The sequence below is a fragment of the Trachurus trachurus genome, assembly GCF_905171665.1.
Source record: "Trachurus trachurus genome assembly, chromosome: 16".
In the NCBI taxonomy this organism is placed as follows: domain Eukaryota; kingdom Metazoa; phylum Chordata; class Actinopteri; order Carangiformes; family Carangidae; genus Trachurus; species Trachurus trachurus.
In genome coordinates, this window is record NC_139902.1 from 34,136,999 (window position 1) to 34,158,447 (window position 21,449).

General features: G+C 44.5%; 1 protein-coding gene across 1 annotated transcript in view; it reads left to right on the plus strand.

The window, feature by feature from the left end:
* The window catches only part of thbs3a (thrombospondin 3a), a 65,587-nt gene that overhangs the window by 12,482 nt on the left and 31,656 nt on the right, over positions 1 to 21,449 (plus strand). Inside the window, exons 5-21 of the mRNA XM_083989477.1 lie at positions 183 to 365; positions 3,230 to 3,306; positions 3,438 to 3,595; positions 5,192 to 5,422; positions 9,274 to 9,347; positions 9,460 to 9,635; positions 9,839 to 9,882; positions 10,688 to 10,894; positions 14,197 to 14,450; positions 15,885 to 15,987; positions 16,084 to 16,110; positions 16,193 to 16,275; positions 16,645 to 16,696; positions 16,881 to 17,029; positions 18,472 to 18,609; positions 18,741 to 18,815; positions 20,927 to 21,079. Coding sequence (XP_083845603.1) covers positions 183 to 365; positions 3,230 to 3,306; positions 3,438 to 3,595; positions 5,192 to 5,422; positions 9,274 to 9,347; positions 9,460 to 9,635; positions 9,839 to 9,882; positions 10,688 to 10,894; positions 14,197 to 14,450; positions 15,885 to 15,987; positions 16,084 to 16,110; positions 16,193 to 16,275; positions 16,645 to 16,696; positions 16,881 to 17,029; positions 18,472 to 18,609; positions 18,741 to 18,815; positions 20,927 to 21,079 — 2,184 coding nt within the window. The remainder of the gene's footprint in view (positions 1 to 182; positions 366 to 3,229; positions 3,307 to 3,437; positions 3,596 to 5,191; positions 5,423 to 9,273; positions 9,348 to 9,459; positions 9,636 to 9,838; positions 9,883 to 10,687; positions 10,895 to 14,196; positions 14,451 to 15,884; positions 15,988 to 16,083; positions 16,111 to 16,192; positions 16,276 to 16,644; positions 16,697 to 16,880; positions 17,030 to 18,471; positions 18,610 to 18,740; positions 18,816 to 20,926; positions 21,080 to 21,449) is intronic.

Genomic DNA, 21,449 nt, shown 5'->3' on the forward strand with positions numbered 1-21,449 from the left:
ATTTTTTTTGTTTAATTATTCCCCATGTTCTTGTTTTTAAACTGTGAGGTTTTCATATCAGGCCCTTTGGGTTTTATACCTCCCCTTTGCACATCCCAGTCATGATGATTGTTCATGCTGTTTTAAATGATATGTTCATACAAATAAAAACAGTAAAGAAACTGTTCTGTGTGGTTGTTCAGATCTACACGTTCTGGGTGGAGCCTAAGAACTACGTGGAGGTGACTCGGCGCTGGTTTGCGGAGCACATGCCGTTCCCCCTCAACCTGTTCCTGCCCGGACGCATGAGAGGAGTTCAGCTGGAGAAGCTACGGCTGCTGAGGGGGGACGAGGGGCTGGAGGCCGGGGACGAGCTGGAGAAGGAGGTGAGATCACTGGTTTCCATGGTTTCAGTGGAGCGTTTCTGTGTTTCCGTGGTTCAGGGATGTAGACGCTCTGACCCCGACCTGACCTATCAGACTGTAGATCAGTAGCATCCTGTCTTGAAAAGTATTAAAAGGTGATAAATCAATTTGGGGAAAATGAAGACCCTTAAAAAGTATTAAAAAGTCTTTTCATGACTTTATAAAGTTTAAAGGGACAAGGAGGAGTAACCCCATTTGCTCTGGATGCAAAGATATCAGTTTCTTATTAATGTGGCCTGAATGCAGTGAATCTTGTTTTGTTTTGTGGGTCTTTATTTTGTGCAGTTTGATATTTATTCACTTTAGTGAACATGCTCTGAATGCAGAGATGCATTAGAAGTCAAATATTTCGTTTTGTTGGTCTCCATTTTGTGCAGTTTGATATTTTTTTATTCACTTCCGTACATGCAGTTGTCATGGTAACTCCTCAGTTTCATTCATGTGCTCTGAAATGCACTTTGCTCAATAAAGAGAAAAATGAGTTTTTAAAGGCTTTAAAAAAAAAATCTTGGTTTGAATTTTATAAAAGTGGGTCGTGACTTAAAGGGACAACGAGGAGTTTTGTAAAAGTGAAGTGTTTTCACACTACATTTATGAGCCTCCGCACCGTGAAATTCTTTGACCGGTGCAAGACAGACTCATGTTTTCATTCATCAAGAATTAAAGTCAGAGGTTGGAAGACGATCACATACCGTCGTAGTTCCCACCATAAACGGAGATTCAGCGGCGTTATTCTCATGACTCGCCACGAAACCGAAAGTAAAGAAACGCTGGTCGGCTCGCCCAGCATTTCCACCACCACTAATAATAACAAAATAACCATAGAGACAAAACCATAGATTTATCTAAAATGGACCATTAACAAGTGGTAACGTAGATTCATCCACATTAATATCAGACTTTTTTATTGTCGCGGAATTTTTTGTTCTGCTGCTGGAGAAACTTCTCGTTGTCCCTTTAAAAAGTATTAAAAAGTGTTTTCAGGACTTTATAAAGTCTTAAATTTTGAAGGTATCTTTTCTGAATTAGCTGTCCAAGAGTTTGAGTCCTAAACAACATTGTAAAAGTGTGTGAATTTATTCATTTTATTAAAAAACAAAGATGAACCGGTATGTAAAAAAGAAAAGAAGATAGTTTTTTTTTTTATAAACTTTGATTTCTTATCCCAGCCTATTGTGAATTCTGTTGTATCATAGCGGTCTAGAGTCTTTATCACAAACTAAAACTGTCAAGTTAAAAGTGTCACTGATGTAAATGGTTACAGCTTGAAGTGGTGGTGAGGAAAAAGGTTTTAGAATTAACTTGAAGATTCCTGTATTTACCCTGTTCAGAGTCTCTGTCAGCGTTTCCATGGTTTCAGTGGAGCGTTTCTGTGTTTCCGTGGTTCTGTGGTTCAGGGATGTAGACAGTCTGACCCGACCCAGACCTATGAGACTGTAGATCTGTAGCAGTTTCCTACCAGGATGAACTCACTCATAGTTCACTCTGGTTGGACTGACAGGGTGTAGAATTAACTAACCCCCGCCAAGCGCCGATGGCGGTAAAACATGAGTTTGGTGTGTAAAACAGAAACACAGACCCGCCAGTGGCCGACTGCAGTTCCTTTGTCACAGAGTTTATTTCTCTAGCCCCTATAGGACGAATCTCCTTGTTGTTTACAACTACTTCCTGGTAGAAAACCAGCATGAGAACAATAGTGACAGACGAGAGTTTCACTATATTTATCTAATTTTTCATGTCACTATATCACCGTTTAGACTAATCTGATGTTTGTAAAGTTTATAAAACCAATGATTGGACAAACATTACTATTTCTGTGTGCACATTTTTGTAATTAGTCATGGTTATCATAGATTAGCAGGGCTAACGGTTAGCTACCTGTTTAACTTTAATAACTCAGTGACTCAATAAACGCTCCATGAAAAAATATTTTCTCCAGCGGATATCTGAGTTCCAACATGACTGAGCTAACTGGAGTAGTTTCATGTTGTGTCCCACAACGGGAGGGTTTTAACAGCTGACGTCCTGCTGTTAGCTTAGCTACCGCCGTTAGCTTAGCTACCGCTATTAGCTTAGCTGCCACCCGAATCGTTGCCTCGGGGCTCTGTACGGACAGAAAGCACCACATTTACATCAATAGATTAATGTTTTACAATGAACCGATCGGTCTACAGTAAATTTAATTTACAGAGGGAAATTCGGTGCGACGGGCTTGTGTTTTCATGTAGCTACATCCACGGCGCACAGCTCCGCTAAGTTCTCAGTTTAGCGTTGTTGGAAATCTGTACTTTGGAGAAAGCCATTAAAAATAGTCTTTGAATTTAAATATACTTTCTTTGTGTTTATTCTACGTTAATTTGATGATAAGCTTCAGTCTTAAGCAGCAAAAAATGTAATTTATTGATAAATTAATCGCGATTACAATTAAAATTGTTCAGTTAATTAGTGCATATCTAGGCTACCAATCACTGCTACTATTTCCAATCTACAGGTGCATCAGGATATCATTGGAACGTTTATTTATGTCAGTAATTCAATTCATAAAGTGAAACTAACACATTATATAGATCCATTACACACTGAATGAAACGTCTCATGTCTTTTATTTAGTCAGTTTATTTTAATTCTAATCATTATTACAATTAAAACAACGATTAGCCTCTTTTATTGGTCCTTCCCCGATGGTTTCAGTAGATAGATCGTGTGTTTCCATGGTTTCAGTGGAACGTTGCAGTCGGAGGAAAAAGTGGATCAACAGCTGGAAACTGGTAAAACACACTTCCAGTTAGAGTTATTAACTTATTAACTGTGTGTGTGTGTTGCAGCTGTACCGTGACGCTGCAGAGTGTATGAACCTTCTGTCCCAGAGACTCGGCTCACACAAGTTCTTCTTCGGAGACTCGTAAGTTCACGTCAGAGTCAAACACACACACGTAAAGATATAAAAACTCACAGATGATTGGAAAACGTGTACAAACTGTATCTGTGTGTGTGTGTGTGTGTGTATCTGTGTGTGTGTATCTGTGTGTGTAGCCCCTCCTCCCTGGATGCCTACGTGTTCGGTCACCTGGCCCCGGTGCTCAGGTCCAAACTGCCCAACATGAAGCTGCAGCAGCACCTCAAGTCTCTGGAGAACCTCAACCTCTTCTGCTCCAACATCCTGCAGCTCTACTTCCCCCGGGACGGCCGAGGTGAGCCGACCTCTGACCCCTGACCCCTGACCTCTGATTAATAAAATGAAACTAAAACACAACGTTAATAGACCGAATCTCAACTACTTCCTGGTAGAAAACCAGCATGTAATTTGAATGAGATCAATAGTAACGAACGAGAGTTTAGCTATATATCATATTTATCACGCCCTATCACCGTTTAGACAAATCTGAAATGATTGAAGAAACATTACTATTTCTGTGTGTGTGTTTTGTGTTGCTATGTGTTGTATTTATTCAGTTTGGGGGAATCACAGTGTCTAGAAAGCATCAGTGGCTCAGCTGACAGGGACAGCTAACGTAGCTAAGCTAACGGCAGCTAAGCTAACGGTAGCTAAGCTAACGGCGGACGTCAGCTGTTAAAACCCTCCAGTATCTTACCAAGAATATTTGTCTCATTTCTAGTCAAAACAAATCTCATTAAACCTAAAATAAGTATATTTATACATATACATACATAGTTATACATTAAAAAGCAGCTTGTTTTTAGACACTTTTTACTTCTTTCAAGCAGATTTTCACTTGAAACTAGAAACAGCATTTCCTAACGGAACATGCATGTGAATGCTGAAACCCAATGCTGAACCATGCTCAATTAGCAGAATAAATTGACAAAGACATGCGGAATGACATACAAGAAACATGTCCGTGGAAGGAATTGAACCCACAACTTCATGAGTGGTAACCTAACACACTAACCATATGGCCACAGAGGACCTGAGTTACAATGAGCTTTATACTATGAGGAATCAAAGACTGTCCAATGACAGCTGAATAATTGGAATCAAAAGTCAAGCAATGATGTGAAATGACTGAGGTAGGAATCAAACCCATGACCATATGATCACTAAACCTTTACTCTGCCACTCGGCTACAGAGAGCACACTGCTTTCAAGACTGTTGTCATTCATTGTTATGTGATGATGTGCTGCAAACTGGTACAAGTAATCAAGGAGATAACAAACACCTGTAACCAATTGAAGGCGGGGGAGGAGAGCAGAATTCAACATAACATAACAAGAGTTCTTCCCTTAGATTCGAACCAGTGACCTTGGGGTTGGCAAGCGGCCACCCTACCCCCTACACTACAGAGGAGTTGTGGAGAAGAGGTTGAGACTTTGATGAATCTGAGATTTTTCAATAATGCTTAAAATAAGACTCATCACATTAAAAGTAGCTTGTTTTTAGACACTTTTTACTTCTTTCAAGCAGATTTTCACTTGAAATAAGTAGAAAAATCTGATAGTGGAGCAAGTTTTTCTTTCTTATTACAAACACAAAAAACTTGCTTTCACTGGCAGATTTTTCTACTTATTTCAAGTGAAAATTAGTTTGAAACAAGTGAAAATGATCTAAAAACAAGTTCATTTTTAGGTTTTAGTCTGATTTAAAGTGGACAGAGTTTAGTTTTGACTAGAAATGAGACATTTTGACAAGAAATAAGAAAAATATTCTTGGAAAGAGTTTGAGTTTTTGCAGCGTGATCTTGAGTCTGAACCCTAGAGAGGAAGTGGCCTTTCCCCTTTCACAATAAAGTGCAGGTGTTTGACCCGTCCTCCACCTTGTCGTCCTCAGAGAGCGGCGGCCAGAAGACGACGTCGTCCCCCCACCAGCCCGAGGCCGGGGACTTCGACCACGTCCCCAACAAGCTGAGGAAGCAGCTGCTGTCGGCGCTGGTGGCGTTGGGCGCCATGCTGAGCTACGCGCTGCTGACCGGCATGGTGTCCATCCAGCACGCCCAGCAGGAGGCGCTGGAGGAGCCGCCCGACATGCAGCCGCTCGACGGCGAGGACGAGGAGGGAGAAGGCTGAGCATGGCCGCCGCGGTCGCCCACGGCAACGCTCTGTACGGACACATTCAGCTGCACTGTCACCAACGGAAGTCACGGAGGGACGATTTTCAAAATAAAATAAAAATCATCGGCACAGCACATCCCAGAGGGGGCGTGTCGGTGACATCACAGAAACAAGTGAACCAGTAAACATCTGTCTGTGTGTTTTCTTTAAAGGGATAGTTCAACCTTTTTGGCAAATTTGGCCCATTGCCGTAATAATACCATAGTCATAGCAGTAGGTTCGTTACCTTTAATTGTCAGTGCAAGCTATTTTTTAGAACGGCGGAGCAGAGCCGTGAGCTGCTCAGAGCTACGCTACGGAGGCTCATTATGGGATTTCTTGGTTTCCCTCATCATCAAACTCATCAAATACACAATCCAACAACTCCACAACGCTCTGGTGGACAAGTTGTGACCTGCACATTCACCACGCTATGAGATAATAACACAACGTTACCACACAGAGTTGTTTTAGAGGGAAATTCATGTAAAACCACTGATGCACGTTGCCTTCAGGGACAGTTTTTCATCAACAGTCTCTGTATTTCCCTCTAAAACAACTCTGTGTGGTAACGTTGTGTTATTATCTCATAGTGTGGTGAATGTGCAGCTCACAACTTGTCCACCAGAGCGTTGTGGAGTTGTTGGATTGTGTATTTGACGAGTTTGATGATGAGGGAAACCAAGAAATCCCATAATGAGCCTCCATAGCGTAGCTCTGAGCAGCTCACGGCTCTGCTCCGCCGTTCTAAAAATAGCTTGCACCGACAATTAAAGGTAACGAACCTACTGCTATGACTATAGGGATTATGGCAATGGGCCAATTTGACTAAATGTTGAACTATCCCTTTAAGACGTGTGACTTCATGTTAATCCAACTGGCTCACCTCATAGGGGATCAATAAAGATATCGATTAGAGAAGTTGCATCTGATTGTGTAAGAGGGGGGTTGTTCAGGGTCAAAGGTCACATCTGGACCTGAGCTGTGGGGTCGAGTCACAGCTGCTGTCAGGGAGAAAAACAGCAGCTGAACCATCACATCATCTCAGCAGAGCAGCCAATAGGAGCAGCCCACACACACACACACACACACACACACACACACACACACACCGTCAGTCCCCGCCCGTCCTGACCGGGTCTGGACCCCGGGGACAAACAGCTGCACATGACGGCACCACACAGGAATCTGGTCTGAGTCCAGTCACAGAGAGTTAGTTAGAGAGTTAGAGGAGCTGCTGCTGTTAAAGCTGCTGCTGTTAAAGCTGCTGCTGCTGCTGCTGCTGCTGCTCTGAGGCTCCACAGGCCCAACGACCAGATCAATACCTCAGGATCTAACCAGTCTATCAGTCAAGACTACAGAGGCAGTAGAGAAAAGAGAGACAGTAGAGACAACAGAGAAAGTAGAAACAGTAGCGACAATACAGACAGAGATAGTAGATACAGAGACAATAGAAACAGAAAAAGTAGAGAAAGAGACGATATAAACAGAGAAAGTAGAGAAAGACAGTAGAAAACAGTAGAGAAATAGACAATATAAACAGAGACAGTACAGACAGAGATAGTAGATACAGAGACAATAGAAACGAAGAAAGAAACAGTAGAGACAACAGAGACAGGGACAGTAGAAACAGAAAAAGTAGAGAACGAGACAATATGAACAAAGACAGTCGAGAAATAGACAATAGAGACAGAGACAATAGAAACAGAAACAGAGAAAGAGACATTAGAGAAAGCGACAGTAGAAATAGTAAATACAGAGACAGTAGAAACACAGAAAGTAGAGAAAGTGACAATAGAGAACGAGATAGTAGAGAGAAAGAGACAATAGAAACAGTAGAAACAGAGTAGAAACAACAGAGATTGAGTGAACCCGTCAGTCTGAGCTGCTGCTTCACTTCACTGTTCTTCAGTTTTCCTTCCTGCTCCGTCTCAGTAGAAGTCAGTCAGACTGGAGGGGGGTGAGGAGGGGGGTAGTTTCCTCTCCCCCCCTCCCCACCTGCTGTTAAAGGCAGGTTTCCATGGCGACGCTCCAACCGGAGAAACAAACAGAGAAACCACAGCAGCCGCTCCGACTCTTTGTTCCACTGATTCAACATAAAGTAAACCCTTTTTACTGACCGTCAGGCCCCGCCCACCGAGGGGAGGGGCTTAAACACTGGCCCCGCCCACTGGGGGGAGGGGCTGAAACACTATGGCCCCGCCCACTGGGGGGAGGGGCTTAAACACTATGGCCCCGCCCACTTATAGACAATATGGCCCCGCCCACTGGGGGGAGGGGCTTAAACACTATGGCCCCGCCCACTTATAGACAATATGGCCCCGCCCACTGAGGGGAGGGGCTTAAACACTATGGCTCCGCCCACTGGGGGGAGGGGCTTAAACACTATAGACCGAATCGCCTTGTTTACATTCTACTTCCTGGTAGAAAACCAGCTGTAATGTGAATGAGATCAATAGTAATGAACGAGAGTTTAGCTATATATGTTTCACGCCCTATCACCGTTTAGACAAATCTGAAATGATTGAAGAAACATTACTATTTCTGTGTGTGTGTTTTGTGTTGCTATGTGTTGTATTTATTCAGTTTGGGGGAATCACGGTGTCTAGAAAGCATCAGTGGCTCAGCTGACAGGGACAGCTAACAGTAGCTAAGCTAACGGTAGCTAAGCTAACAGCAGGACGTCAGCTGTTAAAACCCTCCCGTTGTGGGACACGACATGAAACTACTCCAGTTAGCTCAGTCATGTTGGAACTCAGATATCCGCTGGAGAAAATATTTTTTCATGGAGCGTTTATTGAGTCACTGAGTTATTAAAGTTAAACAGCTAGCTAACCGTTAGCCCGGCTAATCTATGATAACCATGACTCATTACAAAAATGTGCACACAGAAATAGTAATGTTTGTCCAATCATTGGTTTTATAAACTTTACAAACATTAGATTAGTCTAAACGGTGATATAGTAACATGAAAAATTAGATAGATTTAGTGAAACTCTCGTCCGTCACTATTGTTCTCATGCTGGTTTTCTACCAGGAAGTAGTTGTAAACAACAAGGAGATTCGTCCTATAGCTCCGCCCACCGGGGGGAGGGGCCATACAGAGCTCCGCCCCCTGGAAACTCAGGATGAAAACAACTGATCATGGTTTGATTCTTCTCTGTTTCTCCTTCTACTGTTGCTATGTGGCTCTAAGCCTCTGACAGGCAGCTGATCAATAATCAATACTATCACTGATCAATGTTTTCTCATTAAACTGAAGAGTGGTCAGCAGGACGAGCTGTGAAGTCACAGGAAGTTAATAAAACATGAATTTATAAATCAAAGATGAATCCATTGATAAAATACGTTGTGATGTCACTGCTCCAGGTAACATTGTTTATGTCATTTGGTTGATTATAGATTATAGATTATTAATTTCATGTCACATGGTCCATATTTTTGTCCTGCACAGCGCGGCTCCACCTGTTACAGGTAAGGTGATGACGTCATGATGAAAGCACATTAAAGCACCTGTGACATACATCAACAACAACAACCTCAGACCGGTGGTTCTCAAACTTCTTTATATCAAGGACCATCAGACCACGGTCCACCGCCGGTCAAAGAATTTCACGGTGCGGAGGCTCATAAATGTAGTGTGGAAACACTTCACTTTAACAAAACTCCTCGTTGTCCCTTTAAAAAAAAGTTAAAAAAAAAAAAAAAAAAAAAAAGTGGTCAAATTTCTAATTATATATTTATATATAAGTGTTAAAAAAAAAAAAAACTTTCTATTCTAATTCTAGAAAAAAGTTGGGGACCCCCTTGAACCCTCTCCAGGACCCCTGGGGGTCCCTGAACCCCACTTTGAAAACCGCTGTCATAGAGCTCTGTCCTCGGTGACGCGCTTTATGGTAAGCGGTGTGCGCGCAGGAGAGTGAAGCGCGCTCCAGCAGCAGTAGTTTTGTGTCGTGAACGCGCATTAGTTTGTGCTCCGCTCCGCTCTCCTCCTCCGCGTCTCCTCAGCGGCTCACAGCTCCTCTCCTCCCCGCTCACAGCGCCTCTCCGTCGGCGTGGCTGCTCCTGGTCGCCCCCCCCTCCTCCGGTTCTCCTACTCCGCTGCTCCGGCTCAGAGCTCCGGTCCAGTCCGGTTCTGCTCGGTCCCTCTCGGTTCTCCGCCCGAAGCCCGAAGCCCCACTCCGGTCCGGTCCAGTCCGGTTCTGGTCTCAGCTCCTCAGCGTCGGTCCAGTTCCCGGTCCATTCTCCTCTTGGATAAGTTTTTCTTTTCTTTTTCTTTTTTTTTGGACTCGTTTCCCCGGTTCGGTGGGTCCTGGTCCGGGTCAGACACCATGGGTTGTTGGACTGTCCCGGTTCTGGTCTCGGTTCTGGTCTCGGTTCTCTGCAGCGCGCAGCTCACGGCGGGAGTCCCGGACGGACCGGACGTCCAAGGTGAGAAGAGTTACTGCTCCGTGTGTGTGTGTGTGTGTGTGTGTGTGTGTGTGTGTGTGTGTGTGCGTGCGTGCGTGCGTGCGTGCGCGCAACCTTTTTGTGTGTGTGTGTGTGTGCCTGTAGGCTGCTCTGTGTGTGTGTCCATCTCCTAAGAACCATCACCCTTCAGGCTGAGACTTTCAGACCAGAACCCAGTGAGTCCAGAACCGATCTGGGGTCTGTTGTTCACACCGATTTCTGCAATAATTAGGCTAATAAATAATCTTATTGAACTTATTGACTTTAGTCTGTAAGTGATCCAAACACACACGTTCTCTGTTTTCTCTGTACTGTTTCTACTGTCTCTTTCTCTATTGTCTCTGTATCTACTCTTTCTATTGTCTACTGTTTCTACTTGTCTGTAAGTGATCCAAACACACACACACACACACCTGGCTGAACAGGTAAACTCACTCACCCCTGTAACCATAGCAACACCTGTCTGAGACTCCTCCCTCTGCATCTGTCAATCAGCTATCGATTGATTTCCGATCAGATGTCGACTGATCTGAAACTTTATTTATAACTTCACTAACTAACAAATGATCCTCACTGTGCCTTGTCTGTGGCCCCGCCCCCTCACTGTGACTTGTCTGTGGCCCCGCCCCCTCACTGTGCCTTGTCTGTGGCCCCGCCCCCTCACTGTGCCTTGTCTGTGGCTCCGCCCCCTCACTGTGCCGCTGTGTGTGGCCCCGCCCCCTCACTGTGCTGCTGTCTGTGGCTCCGCCCCCCTCACTGTGACTTGTCTGTGGCCCCGCCCCCTCAGTGATCGACGTGCTGGGGCTGCAGGATGCGCGGCAGAGCGTGGCGGCGGTGGAGAAGCTGTCCGGCGGTCTGAGCGCGCTCAGCGACGTCTACGTGGTGTCCACGCTGCGGCTGCCGGCCAAGCTGGGCGGAGTGCTGCTGGGACTCTACAGCAAGCAGGACAACAGGAAGTACCTGGAGGTGGCCGTCATGGGCAAGATCAACAAAGGTGAGTGGAGGAGAAGGAGGTTTCCATGACAACGAGGAGGACAAAGGTGAGTCAAGAAGGTTTCCATGACAACAAGGAGGACACAAGCTTTTACTGTATGTTCAACGTTGAGAACTTGAAGAAAAGAGCAGACGGCGTTCATGAGGGTTCTTCTGGAACCTGAGAAAGTTCTGGGCTCTGTCCTAACCCCCCCTCCTCTCTATCTAGTGACCAGTTGTTGTAGTGGTGTCTGAATGTTTAGTGATTATTAATGTTCACTATATAGTGACTGAATCTATCCCACAATTCAAATGTAGTGAACATCCGATGGCCACTAACCAGAGCAAGATATCCCATCATGCATTGCGGTCACGGATGGCCGTTACCACAGCGGCTCAGAGCAGTAGTGACCGGTGTAGCTACCAAATAAATGCAGTAGTGACCGGTGTAGCTACCAAATAAATGCAGTAGTGACCGGTGTAGCTACCAAATAAATGCAAGTAGTGACCGGTGTAGCTACCAAATAAATGAAGTAGTGACCGGTGTAGCTACCAAATAAATGCAAGTAGTGACCGGTGTAGCTACCAAATAAATGAAGTAGCGACCGGTGTAGCTACCAAATAAATGCAAGTAGTGACCGGTGTAGCTACCAAATAAATGAAGTAGCGACCGGTGTAGCTACCAAATAAATGCAAGTAGTGACCGGTGTAGCTACCAAATAAATGCAGTAGTGACCGGTGTAGCTACCAAATAAATGCAGTAGTGACCGGTGTAGCTACCAAATAAATGCAAGTAGTGACCGGTGTAGCTACCAAATAAATGCAAGTAGTGACCGGTGTAGCTACCAAATAAATGCAGTAGTGACCGGTGTAGCTACCAAATAAATGAAGTAGCGACCGGTGTAGCTACCAAATAAATGAAGTAGTGACCGGTGTAGCTACCAAATAAATGAAGTAGTGACCGGTGTAGCTACCAAATAAATGCAAGTAATGACAGGTGTAGCTACCAAATAAATGCAGTAGTGACCGGTTTAGCTACCAAATAAATGCAAGTAGTGACCGGTGTAGCTACCAAATAAATGCAGTAGTGACCGGTTTAGCTACCAAATAATTGCAGTAGTGACCGGTGTAGCTACCAAATAAATGAAGTAGTGACCGGTGTAGCTACCAAATAAATGCAGTAGTGACCGGTTTAGCTACCAAATAATTGCAGTAGTGACCGGTGTAGCTACCAAATAAATGCAAGTAGTGACCGGTGTAGCTACCAAATAAATGAAGTAGTGACCGGTGTAGCTACCAAATAAATGCAAGTAGTGACCGGTGTAGCTACCAAATAAATGCAGTAGTGACCGGTGTAGCTACCAAATAAATGCAAGTAGTGCAGCAGCCTCAATAAATGTGTCCAGACTGCCAGAGTTGTCCGGTCGCGGCTTCCACAGACTCCCACAACAAACGCCGGCCGTTACGATCGCGGTCGGAACGTTTTAATTACGTGACGTAATACGTCATTAACTGTGCGGCGGAGTAGTGTCCGAAAGTGTTTTTTAATTTGACCGGTGAGTCACTATATAGTCGCTATATTGAATTTACTATATAGTGAGTAGGGAGGAGGGAATGAGGGAGGGGTTTAGGACACAACCCTAGAGATCATACAGGGCCCACGGGCTCCACGGGTTCTAGTTGTTTACGGAGAGGTTCTAGTGGTCCACAGACACCTCTTTTCCACCGAGCTGGTTTGGAGCTAGTTCCTGCTTAGCACCGGTTCTTTGCTTTTCCACTGCCTAAGCACCGGTTCTTGGTTCTTAAAACTGGTTCCAGACCAGCACCAACTTCTTGCTGGGTCAGAGCTAAGAACCGGTTCTTCCAGGGGCTGGCAGCAGGGTTACCTTAGCAACAAGACCAGCGCTAAGATATACAGACACGTTATCGCTACGTATTAAGTTTGTTTATCGATGTAAACACAGTTGAAGCTAACTAGCTGAGCTACAGGCAGTGGCTAACAGCAGCTAACGGCGGCTCATATCAAAACATATCGCCGTCAAAACGTAGTTGCCAGTCGCGGCGATTACAGCGAAGACGGCTGCTTTTTCCTTCTTTCTTTTCAGCCGGGTTTAGAATTATCGTTAATTCAAAGTCTGTGCTGTCCACGTCGGGTCCAGTGTTCAACACCCGCAGGTCGGACCAGGTTTCCTAACTGTAGCAGCAGCAAAGACCGGAGCAGCTGCTGATGGGGATGTGGCTCTGACTTGGCTCCTGACCAGTGGAAAAGCAAAGTGGTTCTTTGGAGGAACCAGAGTTGAACCAGTTAAACACCGAACTAGAACTGGAACCAGTTTGGTGGAAAAGGGGTACAAGAGGTTCTAGTTGTTCACGATGAGGTTCTTGTTGTCCTTTAGGATCTCATGAACTTCTAGTCGCAGTTCAAGAGGTTCCACAGGGTTCCCACGCATCCTGGAAAACCTGGAAAATCTGGAAAATGGTTGAGTAATTTTCCAGTCATAGTCAAATGTCCTGGAAAAGCTTCAGTTGCCCTGGAAAATTATTTATCACATGATGACATCAGCGACTAGAGCTCTGTTTGACTTCTTCAGACCCCGCTAAGGGTTTATTTTCCAAAGAAGTTCCCAGTGAGGAAACTAAAGACTTGGAGTCGATGTTTCCAGTGTTGAACCGGAGCGTAAAGGTTGTACTACATCTTTAAATCAGACCTCTGGGCTGAGAGAGGAATAAACATAGAAACAATCATGTACAAAATAAGGGAGAAACTGTTGAAAAGAAAACCAAACTCCAAAGCATGAATGGTACGGGGGATCCCGTTTAAGATCTTATGAACTTCTAGTTTCAGTTCAAGAGATTCTAGTGGTCCATGAAGAGGTTGTAGTGGCCCTTTAATATCTTTCTGGGCAAATTGAATCGTAGGCAACTGGACTTGTTATTTGTCTGGGAAGACGTTTCTCCTCTGATCCAAGGAGCTTCATCAGTTCGTACACAACACGTCTCACTATAGTCCGCACGAGTTGGACAAAAACAGTGGAGTGAGACCCCGGTCTCGGCGTAGCAGTGCATGTCCATATGACGGTTGCAAATGGATACCAACTGTCTTCGTAACAAAAAGACACACCAAAAAACATCCAAATACCTCCATGCTGCTCGTATGTAATGTCCCTCTTGTATTGAAGCCCCGACATGAGAAATTGTCCCGAAAAAAAATTAAATAAGTCAATTTTTCAAGCTTGTTTTGTAGCGGAAGCTCCTCTTCCTGGTCCGTCCAAATCTCGCGAGATTTGGACTATCCCTTTAAATCACGTTCTCCCCCTCCTCCAGTCCTGGTCCGGTACGTCCGAGCCGACGGGAAGATCCACACCGTCAACCTGCAGAACGCCAACCTGGCGGACGGGCGCAGCCACTCCATCATCCTGCGGCTGGGGGGGCTTCACCGTGACCACATGAACATGGAGCTCTACGTCAACTGTCGCCTGGCCGACACCGCCCAGGGCCTGCCCCCCCTGGTGCCGCTGCCCCGCGAGGCCGACATGGTGGAGATACGACACGGACAGAAGGCCTACGCCCGGCTGCAGGTGAGGCCGCCGCACTTCCTGTCTCAGCCAGGTCTGAACCATGTCGGAGCCAGATATGGGTCAGGGTTAAAGCTATAGTGTGTAATAGGGCTGTTCGATTAATCGGTTTAAAATCGTAATTTAGTCTACTTGCCAGCCCATAGGGCCCCACTGTGAACCCAGAAATGTTGAGTACCCCAAAGTTTTATGTTAGAAATAGATAGTATGGGTCCCCAGTATTCAGAAACTGCCGGATGCTAACTTATATATATTGGGCAATTAGCACAATTTACATAATTAGCATAAATTAGCATAATTTCCTATATGGGCAATATTTCAACAAAATTGACTTGGCTGATCTGGGCAATATTGGAGTGGTTTTAGGGGTTATTGATGATGCTGAATCCATTTCTGACATTTTCAAAATTCAAAATGGCTGTCTAAACCGGAAGTGACCAGATTTTAACCGCCAGTGGGCCGATTTTGATGGATTTCAAAATCTGGTCACCGGTTTAGACAGCCATTTTGGATTTTGAAAATGTCAGAAATGGATTCAGCATCATCAATAACCCCTAAAACCACTCCAATATTGCCCAGATCAGCCAAGTCAATTTTGTTGAAATATTGCCCATATAGGAAATTATGCTAATTTATGCTAATTATGTAAATTGTGCTAATTGCCCAATATATATAAGTTAGCATCCGGCAGTTTCTGAATACTGGGGACCCATACTATCTATTTCTAACATAAAACTTTGGGGTACTCAACATTTCCGGGTACTCATTGTTGGCAAGTAGACTAATTGCGATTATTTGGAATCATAAAAATCGACTTTTTGAAATTGTAAAAATCAATTTTTTACTCTAACTAGGGTAATTACGGTAAGCCCCCATTCATGAATCTGGGCTGCGCTGAATTATGGTAATGACTGCTGCCTCCTTCTTCCCATCACGCTCTCCCACTGCTTCTCCCCACACACTGGAAACAAGCATGTCGGCATTTTGCTAAGACCAGTGAGGATTTTGTTGCCAAAAAGACCAACGGCCCTTTTCCACTACACAGTCAAAGCTCTCACGGTCCATTAGGTCCATTTAAAAAGACACAAACAGCACACAAAATAGTTTATCATTTAACAAAAAAAATCGTAATCGTAATTGGAAATCGATTTTTCAGAGAAGAAAATCGAGATTTTATTTTCGAACTCGAAATCGAACAGCCCTAGTGCGTAACGGGTTACACCGGGCCATACGCCATATTGAGGTGCCGGCCGTATCGTTGTAATAACACAGAAATCCTCTAGGGGGCCATAGAAGTTACGCACTATAGCTTTAAAACAGGTGTAAAACAGGTGTGAAACAGGTGTGAGCCAGGTGTGCTGTAGACCTGCAGAGTGTCCAGGTGGGGCAGGTGTGGGTGAAGGTCACATGGTGTTTGACTCTGTCCTCCGTCCTCAGGGGGCAGTGGAGTCCCTCAGACTGGCTCTAGGGGGCAGCGTGGCCAAAGCCGGAGCTCTGACCGACTGCCCCTTCCAGGGAGACGCCTCGGCCTACAACTCAGGTGAGTTCACCTCAACCTCAACCTCACACCACCTCAGGTGTCCTGACTGAAGCTTCACCTGAGGAGCTAACTCACCTGTCCCTGTGTGTGTTTCAGTGAGCGGAGAGATGAACTCCATCCTGGGTGAGTTTCTGATCACACCTGGTAATGATCAATGATCAGCTGATCGTTCTGAGTCTCTGCTCACCTGTCCCCTCCCCCACAGGTGACCACACCAAGGCTCTGATTGGTCAGCTCATCATCTTCAACCAGATCCTGGGAGAGCTGCGCCAGGACATCAGAGAACAGGTGAGACAGAGGACAGGTGTAGACAGGTGGATTAGATTAGATGATACTTTATTTCATTATTTCATTAAAAACAGGACAAATAATGAAATACACAATTAATAAAAATACTTTAAAAAGAAGAAGAAGACAAAAGAAGAAGATGCTACGGTGCTCTCTACCTGCTGGGCAAAATAACAGATTTTTCAAAAAAGTGCTTCCTGGTGGACAACTATGGATAAAAAAACAATTTAAAGTGAACAGGGATTTAAAAAGAAGTGCGACAGACATTACAAATTAAATAGAACTGTTAAAAAGTCTAACTGACATGGGGATGTGGACAGGTGAGGACAGGTGAGCCGGTCCCTGTGCTGACGTGTCTCTCGTCCTCAGGTGAAGGAGATGTCTCTGATCAGGAACACCATCCTGGAGTGTCAGGTTTGTGGTGAGTCCTCCACGTCCGTCCGTCCTCTCACTGACTAACACACCTTGGACACACCTGTCTGTCCACAGGTGTGTTAATTAATCCACAGGTATGTTAGTCTGTTAGTCTGAGGACCTGAGTGAAGCCGGTGTGTGTGTTGATCTGAGGACCTGAGTGAAGACGGTGTGTGTCCGTGTCCCTGCAGGTTTCCATGAGCCGCGGTCCCGCTGCTCCCCCAACCCGTGCTACCGCGGCGTGGCCTGTCAGGACAGTCTGCACTACCCCGGCTTCACCTGCGGACCGTGTCCACCGGGGACCAGCGGCAACGGCACGCACTGCCGGGACGTGGACGAGGTCACACACACACACACACACACACACACACACACACACACACACACACACACACACACACACACACACACACACACACACACACACATGCATTCCTGTCTACAATGGTTAAAAGTCGAGGACAGGGTCTCTCAATATGTAAAACATTACAGTTTAAAACACCTTTACACCAACAATACAATCAGCTAAAACACAGTCAGGACTCATACACATACTGTATACGTCACCACTTCTCCGCTGTTGTTGCTGCGTTGGTCACGGGCAGCGACGGACTGGCTGTAGATGACACGGCACAGCCGCGTAAAGATGCGGCCAGACGGCTGCGTGACCATGTGATTGATATGTGTGAAAATAAAAATAAAAATGTGCGCAGGAGCTCTGGAAAGGATGAAAACACAAGGTAGCAAATAGCTCACTTCATAGAGTATCCCCACTGCAAGTTGAAGCATTGCTGTGGTCTGGGTTCAAATCCACCCAATAGAAAATTATTCAATGCTATACATATGTATATAGGCTACATATATATTTAGGCAGTGGAGTGTTAATGCGTGACAGTCTTTTTGGTGCCAGTATAACATGGCACAAGAGGGTCAGTGTCACGGCTGCCACACTCCGTGACACTGACCCTTGCTTGCGATGCCCCCACCACACCAAGAAGCTGCCCACTGTGTAAAAACACGATGCAACAGCGACACTAGGGGTTGATTTAAGAACGGTTGTTTTTGATGTTCATGCAGATATGGGACGTGGATGTGTGCGTAAAAATTATGATAAATGATAGTCATGATGATTAATTTTATTTGTGTGCCTGATGTGCAGAGCACACGTTATTCCTCATATTTAGGTTATTTATTGTTCTTATTTTATTTTTTATCTCTATTTTTTATTTCGGCACATATTTAATATGTTTTAAACATACGATGTGCACTGTTTAAATCTTGCTTAGTGTGATATTGATTTGCCTTGAAAAAGTGCTAAAAAGTCGCTAAGAAGACTCGAAAGAGTGGGTCAGCTCGATCTTACATTTCCTTCTTAGTGAAAGATCTTCTTAGGCTAAGAGCGACTCTGGGAAACACGTTCTTCTTTCACAGCGCTCTTAAGAGCGCTCCAAAGAAGATCTTGGCGCTAAGAGCTTCTTAACAAATCTGGGAAACGCGGCCAAGGCCGGTTCACGCTTCCCTAAACAAAAACACCAACTTTTTGAAGCACACAATAGAATACAGATCAATGAAAGCATGGGACTCCTCCTTTACCACGGCCAATAACTAAACTCACACACAAACTAACATTCAAAAAGCAAATAAAATAATGTATAATTGTAAATAATTGTGTGTGTGTGTGTGTGTGTGTGTGTGTGTGTGTGTGTGTGTGTGTGTGTGTGTGTGTGTGTGTGTGTGTGTGTGTGTGTGTGTGTGTGTGTGTGTGTGTGTGTGTGTGTGTAGTGTGAGCTGCAGCCCTGCTACTCTCCTGCAGCCTGTGTGAACAGCGTGGGGGGGTTCAGCTGTCTGCCCTGTCCCCCCGGCCTCTGGGGGGCGCCGCTGGTCGGGACCGGACTGGACTTCGCCAAGACACACCGACAGGTCCTACAGACACACACACACACAGACAGGTCCCACAGACACACACACACACACACACACACACACACACACACACACACACGGGCTGGTGACCAACAGTAACGTTCATTGTGTTGTTGGTTGTTGACCAGGAGTGTGTGGACATCGATGAGTGTATCGACCTCCCGGACGCGTGTGTGTCCAACTCCGTCTGCATCAACACTGTGGTGAGTCAATTCAATTCAATTCATTTATTAAGGACTGCACAACAAGTCGGCAGAATTTGCTTTCGGCGCAGCGTAGTGCCAGCACATAGTAGCTACTGTGTGGCAGCAGACATCAGTTATACATTTAACATACATGAGCAGACATCAACATTAGAGCAGACATTTACATACAGACTATCCCTTTAACACAGATGGAGTATGGAGATGAGTGGAGTTCAGTAGCCTGATGGCGGTGGGGAAGAAGCTGTTTTTGAAGCGGGTTGTTTTTGTTGAAATGGACCTAAAGCGTCTTAATCTGCCAGAGGGCGACAGTAGGAACAGGTGGTTCGCTGGGTGTGTTGGATCAGAGATTATCTTATGTGCTCTTGTTATTGTGCGTTTATGGTAAAGTGAATCAAGTGATGGGAGGGGGGTGTTTGTGATTAGAGATGCTTTTTTTATGATACGTTGGAGTTTGCTGCGTGAGTGAGTGTCCAGACTGAGATGGAAGCTGTGAGGATGCTGATAGGACGGCTGTGTTACTGGAGGAGGAGATTGCGTTTGACTTTGTATTTCTTGAGCTGCCTGAGGTGGAACAGTCTTTGGTTGGCCTTTTTTATTATATGGCTTGTGTTATAGTCCCAACATGATGACGTCATCTAGAGTTTAACATGATGACGTCATCAGAGTTTAAACTAGAAACGTATTTATTGTGTCCAAACCCAACGTTTAGACAGGCCATCTGTAATATTAGAGTGAATAAGGAGGTTTTGTAATCTTTGTGTTGATAGTTTAACTGTCTCTGTGAATGAGTTCCACATTTTGTTTGAGTGAAAGATTCAGAGAAGAATTCACTGCAAAAACTCAAAATCTTACCAAGAATATTTGTCTTATTTCTAGTCAAAACAAATCTCATTCTACTTACAGTAAAATAAGATTAATCACATTAAAAAGCGGCAGATTTTTCTACTTATTTCAAGTGAAAATTTGTTTGAAACAAGTGAAAATGATCTAAAAATGAAAGTTAATTTTTAGGTGATGAGTCTTATTTTAAGTGGAAAGAGTTTAGTTTGACTAGAAATGAGACAAATATTATTGGTGAGATTTTGAGTTTTTACAGTGTATCTGCCAATGTATTAGGTAAATCTATGTTTAAACAAATTTATTTACTACAAGCTGATGAACTAAAAGTTCTTTCTAAGTTATTTTTATCAGTCCGTTGTCCAGTATCTGAACCGTAAGCAAGTAAGAGTCGCACCAAGAGATCCAGAGGCCGGTCCAGTGTCCTCGTTCAGTCAGTGTCAGATGTTCTAGAACAAAGTGTCAGAAACCAAACCAACCATGTGTTGGTGGTGATTCCCCTGAACGCCTCACAGCAGCCCAGTGCTGTGGCGCCCCCTGCTGCCCCCTGCTGCCCCCTGCTGCAGGACAAGCTGAAATAATGAAAGTGATGGCAAACAAACACTGCACATCTCCAAAATCAGGCAGGTTTCCAGAATGCCAAGTAGCTACTCATTGTAATGTAACAATTACCGATGAGAACCGGTGTCAAAAAGGAAAAAAGGAAGAAGAAAAAAACTATCGATCACGGACTTAAACAGCCCTAACCAACTCAATATAAAACTTCAAGAAAAGAACTCTAAATATTATAAATAGTGGAGCAACAGATCAGTGATCGGCACCAAGTGGTGCACGGATCGATCAATAAAACACGTAGTCATCGCTGCAGCTGCACTGCAAAAACTCTGAATCTCACCAAGAATATTTGTCTTATTTCTAGTCAAAACTAATCTCATTCTACTAAAAATAAAAGCAGCTTGTTTTTAGACACTTTTTACTTTTTTCAAGCAGATTTTCAGTTGAAATAAGTAGAAAAATCTGATAGTGGAGCAAGTTTTTCTTTCTTATTACAAGCACCGGCAGATTTTTCTACTTATTTCAAGTGAAAATTAGTTTGAAACAAGTGAAAATGATCTAAAAACAAGTTCATTTTTAGGTGATGAGTCTTATTTTAAGTGGGAAGAGATTAGTTTTGACTAGAAATAAGACAAATATTCTTGTAAAGATTCAGAGTTTTTGCAGTGCAGCTGGACATTTACCTCCGTCTCTCTCTCTCTCTGTCTCTCCCTCAGGGCTCCTATAAGTGCGGCGGCTGTAGACCTGGTTTCCTTGGTAACCAGTCGTCGGGATGTTTCCCCAGGAAGTCGTGCGCTGCGTTGACCTTTAACCCCTGCGACTCCAACGCCCACTGCACCATGGAGCGCAGCGGAGAGGTGTCCTGCCAGGTGAGGTCAGAGGTCACGGCTCGGTCAGCTGACCTGTGACCTCATCACCTACTGTCTCTGTGTGTTTTAGTTTAGTTTAATACGTTTATTTGTATCAGGGACAATGTACAAAATAACATTAGTCTCGAGATGAGAAGAGATGCCTTGTAGCGGATTTATCTCACTAGCTACTTTCCATCCGTAGTCCCTGGGCAGGTGAATAAGAACAATAGAAATGTAAGAATTATCAATTTACACAGCGTTCTAAACATCCATACACATGTGCATAATACACCCTCTCACTCATCACAAACACTCAGGACATTTATTTATTTAAACCTTTATTTTAACTCGTTGGTCACTGAGGTTTTCCTCATTTACAGGGACGACG